The 16,289-nt window shown below is 56.5% G+C and overlaps 8 protein-coding genes across 8 annotated transcripts; 3 read left to right on the top strand and 5 right to left on the bottom strand.

The window, feature by feature from the left end:
* Nucleotides 1–189: 189 nt before the first annotated feature.
* Nucleotides 190–1,356, bottom strand: MKK02DRAFT_44569 (uncharacterized protein; the record flags this gene model as incomplete). The annotated part of the gene is made up of 2 exons (XM_053092992.1): nt 190–524; nt 576–1,356. The coding sequence occupies 2 exons, from the start codon at nt 1,354–1,356 to the stop codon at nt 190–192; spliced, it is 1,116 nt and encodes a 371-aa protein (XP_052945650.1).
* Nucleotides 1,357–1,838: 482 nt separating this feature from the next.
* Nucleotides 1,839–3,118, bottom strand: MKK02DRAFT_33199 (uncharacterized protein; the record flags this gene model as incomplete). Its single annotated transcript, XM_053088670.1, has 3 exons — nt 1,839–2,287; nt 2,341–2,810; nt 2,838–3,118. 3 exons carry the CDS (start codon nt 3,116–3,118, stop codon nt 1,839–1,841), a joined length of 1,200 nt encoding a protein of 399 aa, XP_052945649.1.
* A 535-nt stretch (nt 3,119–3,653) lies between these two features.
* MKK02DRAFT_33198 (Alpha/Beta hydrolase protein) lies at nt 3,654–5,743 on the top strand (the record flags this gene model as incomplete). Its single annotated transcript, XM_053088669.1, has 12 exons — nt 3,654–4,035; nt 4,086–4,321; nt 4,368–4,430; nt 4,477–4,597; nt 4,652–4,680; nt 4,728–4,799; nt 4,844–4,971; nt 5,015–5,077; nt 5,124–5,317; nt 5,379–5,533; nt 5,589–5,617; nt 5,668–5,743. 12 exons carry the CDS (start codon nt 3,654–3,656, stop codon nt 5,741–5,743), a joined length of 1,548 nt encoding a protein of 515 aa, XP_052945648.1.
* Nucleotides 5,744–5,969: 226 nt separating this feature from the next.
* MKK02DRAFT_44566 (uncharacterized protein) lies at nt 5,970–6,784 on the bottom strand (the record flags this gene model as incomplete). Its single annotated transcript, XM_053092991.1, has 4 exons — nt 5,970–6,154; nt 6,210–6,272; nt 6,338–6,622; nt 6,673–6,784. 4 exons carry the CDS (start codon nt 6,782–6,784, stop codon nt 5,970–5,972), a joined length of 645 nt encoding a protein of 214 aa, XP_052945647.1.
* A 3,203-nt stretch (nt 6,785–9,987) lies between these two features.
* MKK02DRAFT_26663 (uncharacterized protein) lies at nt 9,988–12,253 on the top strand (the record flags this gene model as incomplete). The annotated part of the gene is made up of 4 exons (XM_053087235.1): nt 9,988–10,207; nt 10,391–10,745; nt 10,790–11,567; nt 11,618–12,253. 4 exons carry the CDS (start codon nt 9,988–9,990, stop codon nt 12,251–12,253), a joined length of 1,989 nt encoding a protein of 662 aa, XP_052945646.1.
* A 1,075-nt stretch (nt 12,254–13,328) lies between these two features.
* Nucleotides 13,329–13,992, bottom strand: MKK02DRAFT_33195 (uncharacterized protein; the record flags this gene model as incomplete). The annotated part of the gene is made up of 2 exons (XM_053088668.1): nt 13,329–13,607; nt 13,744–13,992. The coding sequence occupies 2 exons, from the start codon at nt 13,990–13,992 to the stop codon at nt 13,329–13,331; spliced, it is 528 nt and encodes a 175-aa protein (XP_052945645.1).
* Nucleotides 13,993–14,114: 122 nt separating this feature from the next.
* On the top strand, nt 14,115–14,675 carry MKK02DRAFT_44563 (uncharacterized protein; the record flags this gene model as incomplete). Its single annotated transcript, XM_053092990.1, has 4 exons — nt 14,115–14,204; nt 14,357–14,395; nt 14,462–14,484; nt 14,555–14,675. 4 exons carry the CDS (start codon nt 14,115–14,117, stop codon nt 14,673–14,675), a joined length of 273 nt encoding a protein of 90 aa, XP_052945644.1.
* A 246-nt stretch (nt 14,676–14,921) lies between these two features.
* On the bottom strand, nt 14,922–16,175 carry MKK02DRAFT_44562 (uncharacterized protein; the record flags this gene model as incomplete). Its single annotated transcript, XM_053092989.1, has 11 exons — nt 14,922–14,955; nt 15,010–15,108; nt 15,160–15,199; nt 15,247–15,304; nt 15,352–15,501; nt 15,547–15,634; nt 15,669–15,723; nt 15,771–15,847; nt 15,902–15,999; nt 16,046–16,114; nt 16,164–16,175. The coding sequence occupies 11 exons, from the start codon at nt 16,173–16,175 to the stop codon at nt 14,922–14,924; spliced, it is 780 nt and encodes a 259-aa protein (XP_052945643.1).
* Nucleotides 16,176–16,289: the final 114 nt, after the last annotated feature.

The raw sequence follows: 16,289 nt of genomic DNA, 5'->3' as shown, positions 1-16,289 counted from the left end.
CTGAGCAGCTGAGGAATGAGGCGCAAAATCTCGGCGGCAACGTTTAATGACGTAGTTATGGCGGTGAACTGCGAAAGTAGCGAGTCGGAGCTGGGGATGAGCGTCACAAAGGTAGAGATGATGGTATATGTATATATGCTCGACTGGGACTGTGACCGATGATATCTGACTCTCGAGCATATCCCATCCCTATTGCTGACCGGCCGCCTTGGACAGTCCCCAATGACCGTCTGTCTGATACGCCTTCTGCTCCTCCTTACTCAACTCCCGGTACCAACGCCTATTGGCCCTCACATTCTTCCACAGCCCCGCCTTAGCAGTCTCCGACGGCCGCGCCCTTGCGAGGCTCGCCAGAAGCTGGCTGATGTGACAGCCGATGACCTCTTGCTCTGATTGGTTCTCCTTCGCCCGCCGCCATTGCTCGTCCGTCTCGTCTGGAAAGCGGAGTCTGCTGTAGGCGAAGTCGATCGCGACGCAGCGAGATGGACGGATGGATGAGGGAGAGAGTTCCGGTTGGGAAGCGGCTACTAATCAGCTCAAGTGATGGGCGATCAGAACGTTATGGACGGACTTACCGTCAGAGACAACCAGTATGTTTCGCATTCCGCAATCCTGGTTCAGGACTTTGAAATTATCGAGACGGTCCATGAGCTTTATCACTTGGTCGCAGACGTCTGAGATGTAGTCGTAGGGGATGGGATCCGATTGCATAGCTGCCGTCAGGTACGCCTCGAGAGTTGTCGAGGGGATATGTTCAATGAGGATTCCGTTGACTCCGTACCGGATAGGCGAGGGAGTTCCGCCGACCGGGGAGGATGATGGGAGGGGTGCCGCCAAGCGATAGCGTACCGAGCCGTATAGTGTCGGGATGAGCGTTCCCTGCAATTCCGCCAGATCCCCGTACGCCCCCATTTCCGCGATATACTGCTTCTGGCAGGACCGCTCAAGGTACGCCTCCACTCCTCCCTCATCCTCCTCTTCGGACAGCTGCCAGATAGTCTTCTCCTCGATGGAAGGATCTGCGACCGCCGCCTGGAGGAACCGCTGGTACGCGGCTTCCTTCGCCGCCGAGTAGAGACGCCCGGCGTCGAAAGTCTCGCGCGCATTGATGGCGTAGCGGCGGTCATACAGCTTGAGGACGCATGTCTCCGGCAGACCACCTACAGGCGGGGATGTTGAGAGTGAAATGATCCGGACCAAACATACGACCGACGTGGTGAACGGTGTGTAGGCGTGCAGGATCTCAAGTTCGAGATCGATCTCGCTCCTTTCCCCGGGGTTGTCCCCGGCCGATGAAGAGGTATGAGCTGGGGTGCATATGACGCGCAAGCGCTTGCCAATTTCGTACTCGTCCATCTTGAAGATGTGAGCTGATGGTCGGAGCAGAAGGTTGACGATGGCGAGAAAGAAGCAGGGGAGTTGTGTGCGCTGCACACGCGTGATTATTCCCGCCCGGACCGATGGATGATATCTTGGGGCTTGCAACTGCTCGCGCCGGAGAGAAGGATTACCACTATGCGAGTAGGCCGTCTCATCGTGGGGTCTTCATTCCCTACTAGCATGCCAGAAGTGGACACGACATGCACAATCGCGATCAGCTTCATCAGATGTGGGTCGCTGTGTGCTAAGTGGGGGGATCTTGAGGCGTGAGGAATGAGGTGCAAACTGGTGCAAACTGTGGCAGTGCTGTGGATTGACTGTGGACGTCCGCCGCTGAGCGACCGTTTAGAAACCCTTGGGTCGCGCGATGTAATGCTTCATGATAATGCGTGCACATACGTGACTAGAGTAATTCTCATCTCTATCGTCTCTACCACTCTCGAATTGCCCGGAAAATTCTACGCCTTTGTGCGAGCCTCTAAAGTCTCGCCTCCCTCTCTGCCGCCCTCATCCATCTCATCTGACTCGTCTGAAGCGTCCCCACCCACACTCCTGTCCTCCTCAGCCAACTTGCCCGCATACAGGCCCCATTCGTCGTCTTCGCAGTAGACCTCGTACTCCTCCTTGCTGAGTGTCTGATGCCATCTCCTGCTTGGAACGTAGGTCCAGATCCTCTCCCCATCCACCGGATCATCCCTGAGCTTGCCCTCGTTGCGCAACGTCACACGTATCACGCAGCCGATCGCCCCTTCCTCATCCAGCTTCTCCTTGGCCCGTCGCCACTCCTCGTCCGTCTCGTCATGGTACCGGAGTCGGGTGCAGGCGAAGTCGATGGCAGTGCAGCGAAAGGCGGTGTGAGGTTGCAGCGGAAAGGGGGAAGAGTAGAAGGTCTTGGAGTCATCCTTGGCTGGGGATGTCAGTCTTGACCCTCCTCAGTGAGGCATTCTGCAAAGCACTCACAAACTGCAGACACCAATACATTCTCCAGTCTCGCATCCCGATTGAGCACGTTGAGTCCGTCGATCTGATGCACGAGCGCCATTGCCTGGTCGCAGACAAGTCGGATGTTGTCGTATAATGGCGGTTCGTTCCGCATAGCTGCCTCGAGGTATCGACGGAGCGTAGAAGATGGAATGTGCTCCAGGATGCGACCGTGTGCGGTGTAGCGATAGTCCGAAAGCTCGCCCGTATCGGAGGGAGGAGGTACCGGTGAGGTGTACCGGATGGTCCCGTATAGCGAGGGGATGTGCGTCCCCTGCAGCTCGCGCATCTCCTCATACGCTCGCATCTCGTTCCTCATCATCCTCCTGCATCCCTCCTCGATCTTCGCCTCATATTCCCCGTCCCTCTTGCGTGCACGCCGAGTGATCCAGATGCTCCTGGGCTTCTCCCGGGTCGTCTCCGCCAGATACCGCTGGTGTGCGGCCTCCCTTGCCGCCGTGTAGGGCGATTCTTACCCGTAGTAATTGCGTGTATTGTGCTCGTACCGCCGGTCGAAGAGCTTCATGATGCAGGTTGAGGGAAGCCCGGGAGGCAGAGAGGACGTCGGGGCGATGGGGTGGATGACGACCTTGCAGATGACCGAGAGCGAGAAGGGTTGATAGGCGTGGATGATCTCGAGCTCGAGATCAGCCTCAGGGACGGAGTCTGCATCGGCACCGGTGGCTCGAGGGCTGTAGCGTACCAGCAATCGTTGACCTGAATTGTACTCGCCCATGTCCAGCGACGGGGTAGGCATTGTAGGCACGTTGAGAAGAATGCTGAATGAAGGCGGGGTGATTGGGTGGAAGCCGGGTTTGGGAGATTCGCTGGTATTCGATTCTGCGTTGAACTCGTCCTACTTATATATGAGGTGTCGGAACCGAAGGGAGCCGTTACAAGTCAGTGCGTTCTCGGTGAGTAGAGCATTAGGCAGTCGACCGAGTCTTGACCGAGTCGTGCAGAATCTTGACCTTCGGATCCGGCGTACCTTACCGCTTGCGAGTAATCCCGGTTGCTGCAGTCCGAAGATATCGCTTATCTTGCCCGTAATGGGCCCACGAGCGTATAGTCCTGCTCGAGTGCTATAGGGCCGCCTCTTAGAGGTCCATGCTAACCGCCTCTCTACTTGTAAGTACAGAGCTCGAAGAGAATGGCTCGAATGGACCCATGCGAGCGATTCGGGTGAGACCGACGGAGGAATGCACCGGCCGGGTCCACCTTGGACGATGGCTATAAGTAGCTCCCTTTAGCTCCCTTATCTACTCATCGATCGTACATATCACTCCCCCATCATGCTCCTCTCAGCCGTCCTTCTCCCACTCCTGCCGCTGATCGCAGCGCTGCAGCTCCCGCACTTTCCTACCTCCCCACAGCAAGCTCTCCAGGCCGCCGATGCGTTCCTCCACTCCGGCTCGGCCGCGACCCACCTCAGCCCAGCGAGCGATATCTCGCTGGCAGACCTCAAGGGAAGCGAGGAATTTGTCACTCTGACATCGGCGAGGCATCCAGGTCATTCGGTACGGATCAAGGAGACGACGGGATGGTGTGATCCCGATGTCCGATCGTTTACGGGTTATCTCGACGTCTCGCGAGGTGATGGAAGAGACCTCTTCTTCTACTTCTTCGAGTCGAGGAGCAAGCCTAAGGAGGACCCAGTCATCATGTGGATCAACGGTACGCTTCTACCAGCCTCACTCGTAAGGTTGATAAGCTAACCAGAGTAGGAGGACCTGGCTGCAGTTCCGCTCTCGGATTATTCATGGAGCTCGGACCCTGCACCGTGAACGACAAGCCTAAGTCCGCGAACGACACCACCACCAACCCGTACTCTTGGAATCAGAACGCAAATGTTTTCTTCCTTGACGAACCCCTCGGCGTCGGGTTCAGCCAGGGCGAGCACGGGCAAGCGGTCAAGACTACGGAAGAGGCAGCTATGGACGTTCAGGCGTTTGTCCAGATCGTAGGTCCCCAGCTGCCTGGATCGACAGGGAAGAGCTGACAGTCAGTTCTTTGATACCTTCAAGGAGTATGAAGGAAGGGACTTCCACATGGCTGGCGAGTCGTACGGTGTAAGTCTTAATTCCTAGCCCCTGGAATACCGCGCTGATATTCCAGGGCCGTTATCTCCCTGTCTTCGCTTCCGCTGTTCTGGACGGAAACAAGGCTCTCAAAGCTGCAGACAAGAAGCCGATCAACCTCAAGAGTGTGATGATTGGGAACGGTATTACGGACTTTTGTAAGCTTGGTCTCTTGTTGACGCATCCCGTTGAACCAGCAGCTGATGTGATAGTCACCACTACTGAGTCATACTACCCCTACGTGAGCTGCAATGTCTCGCATATCCAGATCTGAGCTGATGCGAATAGCAATGTCAGACCCAGCTCGGCCGTGATGAGCCCGTGCAGCCAATCGGCGAGTGCGTACGCATGGCAGAGGCGGTATGTCCACTTCCGCTATTTAGGGTTCATGCGCTGATGTACAGGTACCAAGATGCCACGAGTACACCAAGAAGGGCTGCCTCGACTCGAGCGACTATGTCAAGTGCAGCATGGCCATTGAGTACTGCGAGGAGACTATTGGCGGATCCTTCGTTTCTGCAGGCGTCAACCCGTAAGCAACTCACCACCACCATGTATGCTATGCTGATGTGCAGGTACGACATCAGCAAGCCCTGTACCCTCGAAGAACTGTCCGACTCGCTTTGCTACCCCGAAACGTAAGCTGTCTTGCCTGCGAAAAGGGATTCAAGCTGACTCGTGTAGCAAGAAGATCGGGCACTACCTCAACCTCCCCGACGTCCGCAAGACGCTCGGCGTGGACAAGGCTCACGGCCCCTGGTCTTCATGCGACAACCTGGTCGGGACCAACTTCCACGCGTCGCTCGACCAGGTCGGCAAGACTTGGCTGTACGTCTCCAACTTGCTGGAGCGGGGTGTACGGATCCTGAATTACGCCGGTGAGTTCGCCTCGTCTGTACCGTCTAAGCAATTAAAGAGAGGCCTGAGCTGATGTGATAGGCACCTACGACTTCATCTGCAACCATGTCGGAAACGAAATGTGGATGGAGCGCCTCGCTTGGTCTGGCAAGAAGGGGTTCAACAATGAGAGCCTCACCGAGTGGAAGGTGGACGGAAAGGTCGCCGGAAGCTACAAGTCATACAATAACCTTTCGGTGGGTCATCTCTGAGCGGTACATCCGTTGGAGGGTTGTTTGCTAATTCGTCCAGCTTCTCAAGGTCTACTATGCCGGGCACATGTGAGTCATTCCAGAGTGTGATATGCTGGGACTGTCCAGCTGATCATCAGGGTTCCGCTCGACAAGCCCAAGGAGGCATTGGCGATGCTCACTTCATGGCTCGGAGCCAAGTCGTTCGCGGCGTAGAAGCGTACATTACATCTGTCATCAAAGTCGATATAGTCTAAACATGATGTGAAACTCAATTCACCTGTTCAGCTAGGCGTGTATATCGGTACATTTGCTTTCTGACTGTCTGAGGCGCTATATTACATACTGGACGGCGACCCTCCCCGACACAGCGGCCAGCGCTTGACAACGGCCAGCCTAGATACCTCATCTGGATCCTCGCATCTGCTTCGCAGCTTGAACATCACGCCATCTCCCCCGCCCGCTCACGCCCCAGCTTGACCCGTACGTCCCAGTGCCCCGTCCGCGCCGTCCAGAGCTTGGTGCCTGCCGCTCGGGTATGACGAAGGCGGTAGAGCTGAGCGAGAAGTAGGATCTGACTGATCGCGAGGGATGAGACGGCGAGGCCATATGAGATGGGCAGGAGGACTGCTGGGTCAGCTTTGCGGGCAGTGAGAGAAGCGTAGCTGGAAGAAAGACTCACCAAGCTCTTTGACGAGCCGAGCGGACAGGATCTGGAAGATTGTCATTGCTGATGGAACGCAGTCTAGGTGGGTCAGCTACACGTACTTACACGCACTGACCACTAGGGGGTAACAGGGGTCAACTCACACGCCCACCCAGCCAGCGCCAGCGTCCCCATCACCACCTCCGACCCTGTCCTGGTATAGACGTGCCCTCCTTCCGCCGCCTTTGCATCATCATCCACAATGTCTGCCTCCACCTCAAGCCCCGCCTTCTCGTCCACTGCCTCCGCTCGTGCTGCATACGGAGCAGGCGCCAGATCCGCCAATTCGAAGAGGATGAAGACCTTCCAGAGGAGGGTGAGGAAGGTCATGCCCGAAAGGAGCTTGACTGCGCGCGACAGCTCGGGGTACGCTTCGAACAGCTCGCGCGCTATTTCGTCAGCTTTGCTATGCAATACGGCGTGAGAGGATTGAGCTTACGGGCGACGGCCATGGTGACCAGTATGACGTGGGCGAAGATGAGCAGCGAGCAGATCGTGACGGATCGCAGGGTTGAGCGAAGCGCCAAGAAGGTTTCGTCGAGGCCGAACATGGCTGATGGGTTCGTTTGATTTTGATCGAGAAGAATCGCGGATGACTGGAGTATTGCACAGGGTACGATTAGTGAACGAGTATATGAGTAAGTAGAGGAGTATGTTAGATGGACGGATAGAGCAGTGCATCATCGCTTTGACGCTCTTGGAGCCAAAGGACATCCTTGTAACTTAGCACTGGAAATGAAGGGTGAGGGGAATCAAGGTTATCCAGACACACACACAGACTTCTTGCTCACTCCACCCTTTGCCCAATCCTTCTGGTCCGCCTTTGACCTTCGATGACGGCGGTATCCCTTCCGGCTTCGACAGGGCTAGATGCGTCAGAGCGAGACGCCATCAAGCCGGCCATAACAGGCTCTGCTCCTGCAGGAAAGCACGAGTATGGTCGATGCTGTGAGGATGCAAGGATGATGATGCACGGACGACGGACGACCCGCACCGACGTTTCAGAGTCTAGGTGTTTCGCCGCCAACACGATGCTAGCGCGTCCCTCCGTGTATAAGCGTTTCAGGTTTCCTTTGATCGAGATCAGATCACTTGATCGCTTGTCCAGGATGCAGGGTGAATGAGGCGTGCGATTCATCATGATAGAGTCTGTCAGCGCCGAGTTCCAGATCAGATTGGGGAGATCGTTTGGATTTGCGCCGAGGGCAGCAGCGGCTTACGCGCTTACGGGACCTGCCATAAGATCGTTGCGCAATCGTGGAGCTGTACCTGTGCAGCTGCGAATCTCCCTTCCTAGCGTTACCACATTCACATGCTTACTCTCCGAGGCCGAGCGGGCTGTGGACGGCGCCATCGGCCACTGTACAATACCCGCTACCTTGTAACATGCGGAAGAAGCTATATCTGGGCCTCTATTCTAGGCGGGTTGATCCATCGTAGAGATGCGGGGTCAAAGACTGTGCATCGGGATGACTAGGTACCGCGCAACCCCATCCTTCATCTCCCTGACTAGCCTGACTGCCCGTGTCTCCGTCAATCGAGGTGCGCCGAGCTGACCCCGGCATCGTGCTATCATACACAGCCTGCTGATCCCGCTCTGGCGGCATGACCAGTGGGACAAAGGGCGAAGGGAGGGAGGATAGGGACTGATTTTCGGGAGCTCATGGTAGCTTTTCGGGGACAGTCTCAGTTTCAGTTTCAGGATAGTTTCAGGGACCATATCGGCACGAGTGACGCCTCTCTTACGGCACAATGGCGGAGCAAAGATTTCAGTAAGATCTGCATTTGCCACCCGACCCCGACGAGGGAATCTAGTTTGGGCTGGGCAGAGGTGAATGAGGGCCTGAGGCGGAGGGGGAGCCGGTCAAGCTAGGGACATGGTGAACAAGGGTACTGCATCGGTTTGGCTGAACAAGAGTTAACGAGTTGAGGGAGTTGTGGCAGAGCGATCACTTGCTGGACCATACTTGTACGTTCTCCATCTTCCATTCTCAGTATCACCTCGTACGCCAGTATTACGAGACACCCTGAAACACCTGTCATCCCACGGCCCCGCACTGCCGCGACGACCCCATCCTCGTCCGACCGACCTCATCACGGCTGAGTAAGGCGCAGTGCCCCGCCGCTGGTACCCTCGGAGGCGAGGAGTACAGGGCGGTATCGAGGGCAATCACGGAGAGCGGTGCTTGATTGAGTCTGGAAGAAGCTTAGGACGGAGATAGATCTCGCAGCTTGTAAGCTGAAGCTCGGATCGCCAACCCTAGTTCAGCAAGGTGAGTGATCAATCCTCCGTTGTTGTCAAAGGATATAGATGAGCGATAAAGCTGAGCTCAAGGGTGTCCAAGCGCTGTGTCTTTGGCCCAGGAACTTGACCATGGAAGTAGCCCCAAATCAGGTCCACCCCTCGTCCTCGTCTCCACCTCCTTCGCCTCACTCCGGTCGTTACGATCCGTAAGCTCGGATCACCGTCCTTTTGGTGCCTATTCCCCGCTACAGTGACAAGCATACAGAGGTGAGGAGTGGCGTAGCTTGGAGACGCAAGGACTGGACGGAGCTAGGCGCACAGACGTCAGACCCGCGCGGGTATCAGGCGGTTTAGCATTCCGAAGCAGACAATCTGAAACGCCATTTCCATTAGAGGTGAGTCAATCGTCCCTTTTCTATAGTACACGCAGGAGCCGAGAACCCGTACCTGGCTTGGACTCCGCTCTGTCCTCTGCCCCTCTCCCCCTCTCACCCCTTGTGCCTGCGGTGGGCGCCTCATCATGGTCCCCAGAATCAATCCACCCCCCTTTGACCTCCGCCCCGCCCGTCCATCTCGGCCCTCGGAGGAGAAAGACGTGTGTGTGTGGAAGCAGGGGCTGATCGGCTGTAGCGCGCGCTCGACCAACATCTTTCCTTCCTCCTTCATCCATCCTCCTTCCTCGACTACCTCTCTCTCTCTCAACGTATCTTGTCTTACCTCGCTCAACGTACCTGTACAAATCAGAAGACCCCGGTCGCCTGTCCGCCCCTGCTACTTATATCAAATCTCCAAAGTCGAGATCACCCCGCTGTCTCACGCAGGCCGACACCGCTCGCCCCCTCATTAGTCGCGGAGCAGGTCAGCCATACGAGATCCGGGTCAATCGAGAGACATTGCCTAAGGAAAGGCTCATTCCGCTTATCCCTGATACGCGGTGCTGACGCGTCGGGCCCCTCGAGTCGAGTAAGTGTTTGTTTCGGTCGACTGCCTCCCTTGAAACCCATGCGGAATCTCCTACCGAATCCTCCTTCGTTCTCATCGTCTCATCTGCTATACAGACTACTCAGAATGATGGACCGTACAGAATGGAGAGAGACTGACGACCAGATCGTTGCCGAGGAGGTGATATCGACTCCCTCGACCGCTTTGCGACGGCCACCTCTCCCCCTTTGCCCCCTCCACGTCAAGACCAACAACCTCCCCGCCGCGCTTCGTCACTCTCATTCCGGTCCTTCAGGAACGGGCGGATCTCCACCATAATCGAGTCGATGCATCCTCGCGGAACCGAAGCGGCTAGAACAGAGCTACGGCGATAGAGGCGGGTAATCTTCTCGCCCTTCGACTATATAAGGAGTCCTCCTTCCCATCACTATTCCTCGCCGCCCACAGGCCACTCCCTCTCCCTCCCCCTCCCCCTTCGCTCGCGGCATGTCCCAGTCCCCACACCTGCCATCGAGCGTCGACACTCCTCCTCCCTACAGTATGGCGGACCCTTCGATCGTCCACTCTATGGCGACGGGGGGTCAGCAGGCTGAGGACTATCATCCCTACTACCCCTCATCCGCCTTCCTCCCTCCCAGTCATGTCGGAGGCTCCGATCAGGGGCTGGGATCAGGTCTCGCTGCCGCTCCGGAGATCGTACCGAAGCGGCAGGTGGATATGAACTTTGCTCAGAAAGGAGAGCAGGCTTCACTGCCGGGTATAGATACTCCTCTGGCTGTCTATGCAGGTAAGCTCCTTGTCCTCCTACCCTCGATCTAGTACGGTTACAGTCCCGAGAGATGTAGCTGGAAGAGGCTACTTGCGCGACGATCCTCCTTCCCTCTATCTCCTCTTCACACTACTCAGTCGCCCCCTCCCTTCTCTCCTTCACTCTTTCCCCACCGCCGAAGACAATAGCTGACATACTCAGCTCAGATGGTGGTATGGCTATGGTTCGGCAAAGTCAGACCGTCATTCCACTTCTCCTCTCCAGGGCCTATCGGTTCGGGTCGGCCCAGCGACACGTTCGATATCAATCATGACGCTTTCGAGTACCCTCGCCACCCCTCCAACCCCCTCCATCCACTCCAGGTCGCACCATCTCCCGACTTTACACACTGCGTCAACAGACTCTTACGGATCACCGGCGTATCGCACTCGGTCGTTCTCGTCGCCTTACTATACATATACCGACTCAAGCGCAAATACAGTATCGACGCTGGGCCGGGCACAGAGATGAGACCCTTTATTGCGAGCATCATATTGAGCAACAAGTACCTCGACGAGTGAGTGCTCCCCTCAATCTGTGAGGGATATCGCTGACCATCAGTAACACATATACCAATCACACGTGGGCCGAATTGACGGGCCTGACGGTCGCCGAAATCGGTCGGATGGAGATCGAGTTTCTCCGAGGGCTAGAGTACAAGCTCTGCGTCCACAAGAGCGACTACGATACCTGGCGCCAACTACTCGATGGCTTCATCGCATCGCGTCAGCATCAGGGCATCTTCCGCTCTCGCTTCGACCCCGTCATCAATCACTCCGCGCCCCCGTATCATTCTCTTACGCCCTCCTCGGCGGAGGTCCCATCCACTCCATACGTCCCCTCACCAGCCGAGCCCCGCGCCAGGTCGGTCTCGCCCACTACCTACAACCATGATGATCAAGGGCAGTACGTGACACCCGGCTACGGATATACTCGGAAGCGCTCGGCGGTCGACGCGCACGACGGCGAAGAGGACCCGGCTGAGGCCTACGAGTCCCAGCGGCGGCCTACACGTCGCACCAACGCCTACAACCCCAATCTACCCATGCCGCAGTCTCTCAATTCGGGACTGAACCGGTCGTCCAGCCTTAGCAGGCAAGGTCACCGCTTGGCGCCCATGCTCGGTCAGCATGGCCGCCGTGGGTCGACGTCGGGCGACTTCAACACTGCGGTCTGGATGAACGACGCAGATTTGAGGCATCAAGCTCAGACCCATGCTGCCCAGATGTCCTCGGCGGGGTTTCTGCCGGCCATTGGGCAGCAGACGGAGCATGCGCGTTGGGACTCGCTTGTTGCGCCGTACGACCAGGACTTACAGATTCAATCTATCCCACCTCAGGTTCGTCGTCTACTTGCTGTTTAAGATAGGGGTTCATGCTGACAATACAGCACCTCATCTACTACTCTATCGCCGCGGACCCTCATCCGGGCCAAGACGGACGGCCTCGCAAAGCCATCCTCCGCCAGCAGCAGCCATATCCCTGCACCTACACCACCAACGGCCAGCCGTACACCATGACCCAGCCCGATCCAGTCCAGCCCCGACTGGTATGGCGCGGCAGACACGAGACCGCTGCAGCTTCACCCACCGCCATCCTCGGCCCCACCCTCTTCAATCCTGCCTCGACATACTACCCCACAGGCCAGCCGTACGGATCGTACCCAGTCCCCACCCCATTCCCCGCCATGCAGCCGTACGCCTATCATCCCGGGCAGGCTGTCGAGCCCCTCCCTGGTCAATTCGCCAACGCCGGTCCACCCGGATACACCTACAATCCCAACATGTACCCTGCGCCCCCGCCGCTCGAGTATCAGCCCGTGCCGAGCCAGGTCAGGGAGTACGCCATCCCCTCGTACAACCCAGCTTCCAACCCCAATCGGTGGTCGACGGTCTCGGAGGAAACGGCGTACCAGCACATGCACGGGATAGGGGGATCGATTCATGCTGCGCAGTCGGGGGAGCCATGGCGGACGAGAAGCGAGTGGAGTTCGCCCCTTCCAAGATATGAGGGATGGAGGGGATAGATGAGGGTGGGCGCAGAGGGGATAGGGAGTGATGTGTAACATTAGCATTATTCGTCCGGTTCGACCCGTCTCGGTATACGACCCCACTCAGGCAACGACGTCACGATACGATTTCCCCCACGTCCATGTACGATACACGACTTCAAGACCCCAATCTTGTATATTAGCCAAGCCGAAAGTAAGATAGCAGAGTAGTGTGTGTGATTAGGTCCTTAGTACATAGCATGAGCTAGCAGCAAGAATAGCAGCAGATAGAAATGATGCATTGATATAGATATGTACCCGCCATGCAATAGCACGCAAAACCGAGCTACAGACGGACCAAACATGTTTCATCTACTGAGCCATAGTGGCCAGAACGATAAAACGGCAGCTCTGACTTACCATATATAGGCAGCATCAGTCGAGTTGAGCTTCAGCGAGTAAACAGGGCACTCGACTCGGCTTATGCAGCGTGCTGCGCTCAATCGTGCGTTGTGACCCGGCAGGGGCCTAAGGACGGCAAGAGCTCGACCTGTTTCATCTTTCCCCTGGCCCTCCTTTCGAAACGCCCCTAGTGTTTCATCTTCTGAGCTTACCATCTCCGGCGAAAAGCGTTACAAAGGACGTCCTCTGCGCGTGAGGCGCATGGTACAGCGTGGCACCGGCGAGTCAGACTCGGTCGCGAGATGATTCTAGTGCTTGTAGAGCGTTCAGCAGCAGTCGTCATGAGCGTTCCTTTGTTCGTCGGAATGCGATGCACACAGGGCTGTCTGTCCGGGGTGTGCCTTGTTCCTCCCGTTGCCTCTCTGTCTACCTCATTCTTACGATACACTATAGTCCACCATCACCATCCACATCATAACAACTCAAGGCTCGAAGTCATATCGCACCCAAGATCTGAAACAACGCTCAGACCTAATCGTGCCGAAACCTCGGCGCCCCCACCGCCCAGCGGCAACTGAGTTTACGGCTCCCGCCCCCTCACGACCAGCCTCCAGGCACCGATCAAGATGGACCCAATGTCAATGATGATGATGGTGAGTACTTCTTCTTTGACATCTTACATCCCTCCACACCTAGCCCACCCTGTCTCTCAATCCCTTTCATCATGGTGAAGCGCAACCGTACCAAAGCCGAGATCATCGCCCACTCTCTCTACCTCGCGACCCATGATCCCCTCTACGCACCATACTACCCACACGGCATTGCGCACACCTCTTCCTGCTACTCTCTTCCCGCGTACCCTTATACCCGGTCGCCCGTAGCGAATGCTTATGCCTATCAGGGAGGGATGGGCGGAACGGGCGGATTGGGAATGGGCGGCATGGGAATGGGAGGAATGGGCATGATGAACCCGATGATGATGGTGAGTCTACCATCCGTCTCAAGTGTGCATACATGTGAAGTATGATACTTGACCTGATGAAACGAGGATCCCATGATGGTATGTGTCAACCCCTCAAGATCTCAAGATCCGCCTAGACGGGTATAGGAGCGGTTGAGCTGACGAAGCAGGGCATGGGAGGCATGGGAATGGGTGGTATGGGTATGGGCGGTATGGGGATGGGCATGCCTGCTATGATGGGAATGGGTGGTATGGGAGGGCTAGGCATGGGTGGCATGGGCATGGGAGGACTGGGAATGGGTGGGATGGGTATGGGAGGGCTAGGCATGGGCGGACTGGGAATGGGAGGGCTGGGTATGGGCGGTCTAGGCGGCATGGGCATGGGTGGTATGGGTATGGGAGGGATGGGCATGTCTCCTTACTCCATGGTCTGCTTACTGACTATCCTTCACATCTTGACCTCGCTCTTGCTGTTCCTCGCCCTTCTGATAGTCTAATATTTGATGTGGCTGGCCTCCGCTGACGATTCTGAGCATGGGCGGCATGGGCGGTATGGGGATGATGGGCATGAATCCGATGATGATGGGCGGCATGGGGATGGGCGGTATGGGAATGGGTGGATATGTGAGTCTCGCTTTCGCTGTCGTCTTCGCTCCGCTTCATGCTCGACTATAGCGCGAAGACTTCTCATATCGACCCGTACCTTGGGCGCGATACTGCCTCTCGCCTACCACTTGTCCCTCCTTTCTTCCAGAGTCCACAACGCTGATCCCCAGGGCATGCTCGGCGGCGGGCTAGGTAGCGGCGCATACGGTGTTAGTCACAGTCTCCTCACCCCCTGGTTGGCACAATGCTTACCTCGCTCCTCTTGGTACTACTAGATGCCACGCTATCCTGCCGGCGGGTAAGTTCTCCCCTCCCACTGATGGCCGTGTCAGACCATCAAGCGAAGGAGTAGGGGCTGAGGGGTGTAGACTGTTCGGTGACTACGGGATGGGGATGGGCGCGCTGCCCGGCGGGATGATGGGTGGACTGGGGACGATGCAGCAGGGGTACGGGATGGGATTGACGGCGGGGATGCCATTTGGCTTCTAGAAGAAGGAGGAAAGCGTTGTAGAGATAGGAAGAATGTACCTGTAGCATTGCATGATCTCGAACCCAAAATCTTGACTGCGTCCAAGCCTCAAAGCACACCGTACGTCAAAATTGCAGCCATGAACAGACGTATGTCCGTCCATCCCTCGAGATCCGCGGGCCGACTGTCGATGCCGACAGATCTGGCTGTTGATGACTTTACCACAGGCCTAGGGCAGTCACGAGGTTGGTATACCAAGGGGAAGATCAGTCGTGCCCGCCTGCGATGTATTGATGACCCCTGCTGAGTCAGCTGACTGCTACATCATGACAATCTTGGAGATGTGGAGCTCACAGGGGAGTCACATTCCCTTGCTCGTCCATTAAGCGGTTATAAGGATGTACGCCATGGAGATTGGAGGGATCTCGCACCGCGCCGAACCAGCAATATCGCCTGTGTATGTTAGCTCGTGCGCCACTAGGTGGTGCTGGAATGCCAACTTACATGATGTACCCTGTCTCGTCAAGCCACTTTGTCGTCTGGCCTGTCCAAATCAGCTGAGCCACACCAGTCGAGAATCTCATATCTCACCCATAAAGTCGTGCACCTGCTGCTGACTCTGTGGACCTGGTACATTCCGAGAAAAGCTCTGAACGGATCAGCTTCGGTGTGATAATGAGCATCGAGCTGACTTACTTGCACGGCAAACTCGGTAATCATAATGGGCAGACGGAACATGCTGTAGTACTCCTCAGCACTAGCCCTGAAGCTGTCGAAGGTGGTGGTATATATGTGTATCGCTAGGATGTCTGGCATCTCATCGGGCTCTAGGCACGAGAAGAAGTCCTGCACTATCAGCCAACTCACGTTACTTCCGGACATCCGGCTCACCTTCAACCAACCTTTGTCCGAGGCGACAGCAGGCGAGACAAGCTTGATGGCGGGATCCTGCCGGCGAAGCTTTGCAACCTCCTTCCAGCTGGATGTAAGCTTGGCCATGGGCGCAGACTCACCTTCTAGCTGCATCGACGGCGCTGCATCTACTCGCGACGCTCGGGTCGTTATGATCTGCTATCGTCAGCACTGCCGCTTGTTGGCGCACTCAGAAGACTGACCAGGCTCATTATACCCCAGCAGCATACTCCATCCTTCTTGCAGCTTATCTGCATTGTGCAGGAAGTCGGGCTTCCACCTTGCGACGTCAGTAAGCGGTCAGAGGGGTGGTATCGCCATATCAAATGCTCACAGCATAGGCACGAACTCCGCATCAATCTTGAGCCCAGGTGTAGTATCAGGCAGTAATTCCGACCAGTTCTTGTTCCAATTGTAGTGCCATGACAGCTTCTGCGGGCTGTCAGCTCAGAGGGGACAGGCTGGAGGCACAACACACCGAGCCCGGTTGGAAGAACTTGGCGACGGGGTCGCTGGTCAGTTCCTGGACGGGCCAGCTGATGCCTGCCTATCTCGAGTCAGTACCGTAGTCATCCCCATATGGCTCTCTCGCGTACCTTCCCGGACATTCGCTTTATAAGCTCATAGATGTGTCGAGACAGAGGGATAGTTGGCGCTGACCTGCCGAATCAGCTGTCCATCGCGCACGGTCCTGCTGGCCAGCTGGCGCTTGGTCAATATTA

This window comes from Dioszegia hungarica, assembly GCF_025882075.1.
Source record: "Dioszegia hungarica strain PDD-24b-2 chromosome Unknown MKK02contig_8, whole genome shotgun sequence".
NCBI lineage: Eukaryota > Fungi > Basidiomycota > Tremellomycetes > Tremellales > Bulleribasidiaceae > Dioszegia > Dioszegia hungarica.
Note: the sequence above shows the minus strand (reverse complement) of the source record. Positions and strands in the feature narration are given on the sequence as shown.